At 39.8% G+C, this 7,960-nt stretch overlaps 1 protein-coding gene across 1 annotated transcript in view; it reads left to right on the top strand.

Annotated features, from left to right (window-relative positions):
- Positions 1–5,170, top strand: part of gsap (gamma-secretase activating protein) — a 21,966-nt gene extending 16,796 nt beyond the window's left edge. Inside the window, exons 19-23 of the mRNA XM_010790046.1 lie at positions 980–1,059; positions 1,330–1,410; positions 1,735–1,857; positions 3,358–3,413; positions 5,104–5,170. Coding sequence (XP_010788348.1) covers positions 980–1,059; positions 1,330–1,410; positions 1,735–1,857; positions 3,358–3,413; positions 5,104–5,170 — 407 coding nt within the window. The remainder of the gene's footprint in view (positions 1–979; positions 1,060–1,329; positions 1,411–1,734; positions 1,858–3,357; positions 3,414–5,103) is intronic.
- The last annotated feature ends 2,790 nt before the right edge of the window (positions 5,171–7,960 follow it).

The following is a 7,960-nucleotide window of genomic DNA, read 5'->3' as shown; positions in this document are numbered from 1 at the left end:
GAAATACAGTGCATATATCCCTTATATCCCTTCACAGAACTAAAGTATGCTTTTAAAAAAGGTTTAATGAGATGATGGATTCAAAGATGAACTGTATAAAAAGGCACACATGCTGAAAACCCAACGTCAGAAAAAAGTCTGGAGGGATTCTCCCCCAGGACATATAAACTACGCATTCTGGTACACTCTGAGAAGAAAATAAATTAATCTATTACTACCCGACATTTTAATAATATTTTATGCCATTGTTTGTTTTTCACTTTGTTCTGACAGCTGAACTTGCTGCTCCACACAGAGAGAAGAGTAAAGAGGAGATCTGTGTCACTTACTTTAAATTGTGGGTAAGGGTAGATAGCCCCCATTGTTCTGTGACCTGTCAATCATCAAACCGGGGGTCATATTTCATTACGTGTTCATTTGTATCTGAAGTTGTACCCATGGATGTATAAAGAATAGTTCTACCGCAAAGTTATTCTCAGTGGGGACTTCCGGCAACAATCTTGATTCTGATTGGCCAGAAGACTCGAAAAAACATCAGCAAAGNGTGGTTCTCAACTGGTCAGGCCTCGGGACCCACTTTTTTCTTTGTGAATAAATCGCGACCCAACATTTTGAACCACTCAAATCTATTCAACAAAAAATCCGATTTTTTGTTGAATAGATTTGAGTGGTTCAAAATGTTGGGTCGCGATTTATTCACAAAGAAAAAAGTGGGTCCCGAGGCCTGACCAGTTGAGAACCACTGCCTTAGACCTTACACTGTGATGATAGCTTCTGTAGCCTAGCTTTTACAAATAAAAATGGATTCTAAAATGAGGCCTAAGTCACCTGTTTGCCGTTGGCCAGTGGGCAAAATTGGAAACATCGGCCCGTCATATCCAGAACTCAAAAGGCATCCATGCCTCTAATAAAGTAAATCAATCTGTGTTGGGTTAAATGAATTCAGACTGTACTCTCTCTGTTCCTCACTGTCACACAGCATCTTTATACAGAATAAGCTATGAGAAGTCTCTCAGCCTGGATAAAGTCCTGCCCTACTCCTCTGTGCTCGACAAGAAGGTACCACACACACACACACACACACACACACACACACACACACACACACACACACACACACACACACACACACACACACACACACACACACACACACACACTATTATACAATTGAGAATGCGCATAAAAATAAAAGGCAGCCATAGTGTGTGTATGAATGCAGTATGAGGACACAATTTGAATTCTGTTTTCTTTCTTTGTGCCTTAACACACGCACACACACACACACACACACACACACACCCCCACACGCACACTTGTGTTTTCTAGGAGGTACCAGCATGTCTGTTGGAGGTCCCTGGTGTGTTGTGTACCACTGAGCAGCATATTGAACCCGTGTTCAAAGGCAAGGTAACAACCACCATTTTTTTAAAATCACATTCATTATTTTTAAAACTGCTTGTAAGTATTCTTGAACAATATATACGACTGTTGAGTTTTTAGTTACAGCATATGCCCTATTTCCAGGAACCAGATCATACAACTTGCATTAAGGTTTCTGATTAAATGTGTGTTTGTCACATGACTGTAGGTGCATGTGTTACGCAATGCTGGGAAATGACTTCATTCTAACATTTAGAATGTGTGTGTGTGTGTGTGTGTGTGTGTGTGTGTGTGTGTGTGTGTGTGTGTGTGTGTGTGTGTGTGTGTGTGTGTGTGTGTGTGCGTGCGCAGGCCAGAATTCTCCAGGGTTTCTGGTCAGAGCTGCAGTGGAACACGGAGAGGACACAATATCTGGATGCTGATCCCAATCCCAGATACAGAACCTCACACATACAAGCCGACTGGGATAAACTGGTGAGTGTGTGTGTGTGTCTCATGCATATGAATGACCAATTGATTATTTGTTAAAGGGGCCCTATAATGCTTTTTGGGGTTGTCCCTTTCCTGTGTGTTATGTAGATATCCCACTATGTTATGTGGGTGGAATAAGAGCCTTGTGTGTTGTCGGGTGTTCATCAAGGATCAAACAATGCACAAAACCTATTTTTGATACGTTTAAATCCAAAGAAATACATTTGTTTAGGATACATTTTGTCATTTGCTTTTTTAAAGGGCAACATTTTTATTTGAGTCCACTTCAGTTCTGGGGTTTTATGATAATCCAAACTGTATTTTAATTTGGGAATTTAGGTGCATTGGTACAGATGAGAATAATCTTCAAGCTTTTAAACCGGCTCTATTTCCCTTTCCTGTATTGTGTTATAAGTATCTGAGGTGCTGCAGCACAGGCAGTATAAGAAAAATAAAGAGCTTTTTGAAACATTAAAGCATGGAAACACGTCACAGAAGAGGCACAAAATACAAAAATGGGCCCACACTGTTGCCAATAAAGTTGTAATAAAACATTTTGTACCTCTTCTCATGAAATGATTGTGTGTGTAAATAGGAATAAAAAGAGGAATGTGTCTGAAAACGAATTTCCTCCAACTTTATGGGCATCGCTGTATTTAAACTTACACCAAGGATGTGTCTTCGTGTGTCAGCACACCTTGTCTTTACTGAACAATGAGAGCATATTCTTCGCGAGGGCTGCACGATATTGAAAAAAACTGACATTGCGATATTCTTTTCCCCTGCGATATATATTGCGTTTTTTTTAACTATATTTAACCGGATGAAGGATTTTAGTCACGGACGTTAACCGGTTGACTCATCAAACCTTAAGTCATGATCTAACATGTCATGATAATGCAGGTTGCTTATCCTCAAATAAGGGGGTTCATCTGTGAATGAAGAAGAGTGGTGTCAAGAAGGGATCCAAGAGATGAAACGTATTACATTAAACTATAGGAAGCTTCATAATCACATTTGGGAATTAACATACGTGACCAAATAGGTCATTTAACTTTTTATTCCACAATTAAAACCTTTTTTGTGCAAATAGCAGCAAAGCAGTGGACATCTTTTAAACAACATTATAAAAATAAAATTAAGAACAGCTATACACCAGCTCCATTATGCCGTTTTGAACCTTTCTCATACAGTATGGTGGAACACCGGCAAAGGCATCTGAAATAGTTGTTTGCTGTGCATGCAGACTCAGAGCCTGCATGTCACTCCACTCAAGTACCCCTGACATGAGAGCCGCGCAAGTTTTCCTTTTGTAGCAAGCAGCAAAATAATCGTAACATGACGTGTTTGAGTTAATTTACCTACTTAATATCGAACGCCCTAAAAAAAAAAAATCGCACGTCCCTGCGATGTGAATATCGCGCATATCGCGGTTATCGCCATGACACGGTATATCGTTCAGCGCTAATCTCCGCCCTCCCATGATGCTCCTTCTTGTTTCAGAGGGCCGAGAGGAGACCTTCCAGCCACATGAACCACATCGAGGAGAACACCAAGAAGTAAGTCTGCCTCCCACTGGAGCTTTGTTAAAAAGTACATCACTGTATAGACACACAGTCCTAAAACTGGAGAGAGGGAACGCATGACTGCAGCTCTGCACTGCGTTTAAGTGTTTGTCTCAAAATTGGGTTTGGAAAAGTACTTAACTTGTGCCCTAACAGGAACAGTAGAACTGTTACTCAAGTTCAGCTATCCTTGAAAGTTGCATTGATTTTCCCAACATAGGTTCTAAAGCTGAATGTGAAAAATACATTGAGCTTAAAAAACCATCCCAGTGTTATTACTGTTAACCCTAAAAGGTCTGGAACCAACAATGCGTTACTTTGTTAAAAATGTAATCTCAATCATCACCTATGACCCATAAGTGTGTTGTGCTGTCTGTATCTGAAGAAACCCTGCTCCATGCCTTCATTTTCTAACTTTCTGTGTTCAGGAAATGTCCAGGCTTAAACACATTTGATATAAAACAATAAGTTTAGCCTTTCTTCTCAGAGTGGTGCAGGAATGCGTCCTAGAAGCTGGTCATGAGTTAGCATTTTAGCACTTTTCAAAGTCAATTTGGGTTATTTGTTAGAGGCCTGAAATAAGGTCTGTGGTTATTACATGATTAAGTAATGTTAACGTTTTGTTCTGCGATATAAATGTTACAACCACATAGATCATTTCTGAATCCATACCTCTGAAAATAATTCTGCATAAAACTGCAAATACGTTGACTTGAACATGAACTCATACGCGTGCGTGCGTGTGAATATGTGTGAATATGTGCAGCAGCAGTCTGTGGAATTGACTCAGAATAAAACATGTTCATTATGAAGAAGGAGCAGAGCAGCAGTGGCTCATTGATTTGTTTGCACAGAGGAATAGGATCCTTCTGGCTTTGGCTACAGACAACACATGTTAGTAGAATCCATTCAACACTGGTTTGGGGGATTTCATGGTTTATTCTTTAAATAACAAAAACTACAGAGGATTACTGCTGCTGGAGAGCACACAAATGTTTCTGAATTATGAAGTTGTTTCTCAGCTTGCATTCGTTCTGAGGTATAAACAATCAGTGGAAGAATAAAACATAGTGGTATATATTAAATATGTGAAGCAGGTTTAAAAAGTACTTTAGGGTGTTTGAAAATAAACAAACCTATACATACAAAAAACTGAAAATATTTACAGTGAAAGATATATCTATATATACAGAGTGTCTCTATTGAATTCACGATATGAATACACAGAATTGATGTCAGTGTACATGATAGGCCGACCTACAACTGACAAAATGTAAACATATGTAAATATCTACAAAATCTCCCCGAACATTAAAAGTTCTCACAATTATTATATGACGTTTCACTTGCAAGAAACCGTGTGTAGCTTGTTATTAGGTTGCTCTGTGAATATTAAATAGTTTATGATCAAGTGATGATGGACCCCTGATGTCGTACTTGCCTTGAATTAAATTCTACTACCGATCAAACCAAAAAGCCTTTTTGCTTCATAATTACCTTCTCTTCCTCCAGGCCGAACTCAGCACCTGCTTACTCACTTTTTTTACTCTTGATATATTTTTGCTGTGGAGTGCAGCAGCGAGCCTGAGTCCGCCTCAGCTTACAGCGCAGAAAGTAAGACTCTTATTTTAATGCTGGCTGGAGGGATTGTTTTCACACAAAGCTTTTTCTCCTTGTTTTGTAGAGTTCTATCGATGGTGGACACCTGGTGTCTTGGTAAGACGCATGAGCACACTGAAACACACACATAAATCCATAAATGCAACACACACACACAACACACACACACAGACACACACACACACACACACACACACACACACACACACACACACACACACACACACACACACACACACACACACACACACACAATGCAGCAGGGAGTGTGGATAGCATAAACAACAAAACCTTGAATATAATGGAGCTCAAAACTGTGTGTGAGTGTGTTTGTGTCATCGTCTGAAGTTGCATTCTTCACGCTCGCTGGAGAATTCGGCTAAACAGAACCACCACACTCATTTATCTTGGAGGGAGGTCGAGGGGGGAAAGGGAAGGGGATAAGAAAAGGGAAAATAGAGCGAAATATTTATTTTTTTAAGAGGAGAGAATGCTACAATTACGATATAACAGTGGGGATTGTATTACCTCCTCCACGTACCTTTCTCTCAGGACTCCAGTGCAGATGTTTTGTCTCAGCCTCGACACACACCCTCACCTCACTTAATCCTCACGGATGATGTCATACACCTCCCTCAGATTCACTTGTTAAACAAACAGTAATTGTAATCACTCCTCAAATAACACTTATTCCCAGATTATAGCAGTCATGAAAGAATCTGCCTTATTTATCACCCTGCAGTAAATCACTGTTCGGCTTTTTGTTGGAGCAAAAGGCATTGAACTTCCACCTGCTCCCTCCCAATAAGAATCAGCTCTGTGTGTAACATATTGAATACACAGTTTATAACTTTGAACTTACGACAGGAAGCCAATCAGGCAGCTCTCTGTGCCCTGGGAGTGAATATTTGTTTATATTATTACACTGTAACATCAAAAGCAGTGGCGACGAGCCGTGACTTTTATACCTAGGCCCTCTGACCCCCACCCCTTCCCTCGAGTTATTACGTCACAGCGTATACTTCAGCGGAATATCAAAACAACGGCCCGGGGTGCAAAACGCATCAATGAAAGCGACCCTCTACCACACAAAACAACAACTGTAAATAACCCTATTTGTGTTCTTTGAAATTGAAAAGGATATTGCATTGTGTTTGTTACTTTCGTTGCAGTTGTATGTCTTAAGTGTAATTTGGCATGCTATTATTTTGAAGGCGAGTTAACGCCGTTGACAGGAAGTTGTTGTTGCTATGGAAACAAGAAAAGTTTCACAGCGGGCGGAACTTGTCATAAAGTCCGCGATAATAACACCCACCCATTTAGAGGGAAGATATGATTGGTCAATTGTACTGTCATTTGACATTACTCTCTCGTTCAGTTACTATAGCTGGGCCCTCTGTGAATTCATAGCTGGACCGCCTGGACGTCCAACAGCTCCTCTCTTCACAGTAACTCGCAGAGACGAGCTTCTTTCATTTAACCCTTCACATTCCAACAGAAACTGAATAGGCAGATTCGAAGGATTTATTTCTTTGGAAATGTTATTTTAAATACAATTAAATCAAGTTATTTTGGTAAAACTAATGAAAAATATAACTAAAAAAATAACTAAAAGAAAATATTTAAAAAAATATTTCTTTTTTTTAATGTTTTTAAATATTATTTTGTAGAATACCTTAGGCTCTCACAGAGGGCCTAGAGGGCCCTGACGGCTCGCCACTGGTGCACAGTCATGCAAATGTTTGGCCTGCGGCTCTGATTGAGGGACCGCTCAGAGGTGCGGAGTGCCAGGTACGGTGGCAGTATACCGCGGCCCCGGATGCTCCATAGTATATTAGAAATTATCCCGGCGGGCCAGAACATGTCTGTTTATTATAATTAATGTTAGGAATATTTTGTCCCATATCATCTGTACTTTTGTTGTTTCCTTTACTTACAATTTATTCAAGGATTCAAGGTATTGTCACATTGAGTACAAGTGTAGATATGGGCAATGAAAAGCTCCAACAACAGATGAAATATATAGGACACATAACAAATAAAACAGAGTAGAATAGTTGCAGGAGAATTAAATTTATTCTTCTTTAACTGTAAAACGTTTTAAATGTACTCGGAATGCTTTGTTTCTCTCACAAAAACCCAGCAAAGACCACAACCAACCAATCAAGGCTTGAAAAAGACGACTGCTTTTTCATTGATTCTGTGATGAAAAACACAGAAGAGCTGGACGTCCCCCGAGAGCCGCGCTGACGAGAAGTGGCAAGCCTCTTATTGGCTCTAATTTCCTGGCTGTTTTGTTCGCTAATTTCCAAACATTCAGGTGTGAAGAAGCGAAGTGAAGGGCTTCACTCTGACACCGACGGCACTGCCTTTAAGCAATTTAATGTCATTGGATGGTTTTATCTACAGTTTTGTCATCTCAATTGTCGCTGGAGTTCTGCCAATGGGCCAATTCAGAGTGTCATGGTGAAAAATGGAAAGATAGAAAATGCTAAAATATAGTTCCTTTGTCCAAACCGTTAAAATGCAGCCTGTCTTGTTTGTGTTTTTAAGACTCAGGGGTAGGGGTTGCTTGATTCAAGTTTCTGTTTCTGGGCAGTGTTAAACCTTGGGATCATAATTTTCATAGATTTGAGGGCATCTGTAACCTATGTCCATTATTTCGTGTATTGTATACATTTCTCTATCCTCTCTATTGTTTTGTCCATATCAAAACACCTGGACAATGACTTCAAATCATCAAGTTACAGCCCACAGGAGTTAGCTTGCATAGGCTACCTTCAACATAAAAATAGATTTTAGGTATATGCAGAAACATGCTTTGTGGCCAATCACCATTTTATGATACTGTTCTGCAGGATAATTCCTGATATTATACCCTTTCTCTTAGGAAGCATTAAATACAGTCGGCAGAAGTAAGA

The sequence above is a fragment of the Notothenia coriiceps genome, unplaced genomic scaffold (genome assembly GCF_000735185.1).
Source record: "Notothenia coriiceps isolate Sejong01 unplaced genomic scaffold, NC01 NC01_scaffold00033693, whole genome shotgun sequence".
Taxonomy (NCBI): domain Eukaryota; kingdom Metazoa; phylum Chordata; class Actinopteri; order Perciformes; family Nototheniidae; genus Notothenia; species Notothenia coriiceps.
The sequence above is the reverse complement of the archived record's forward strand: the minus strand, read 5'-3'. Positions and strand labels throughout refer to the sequence as shown.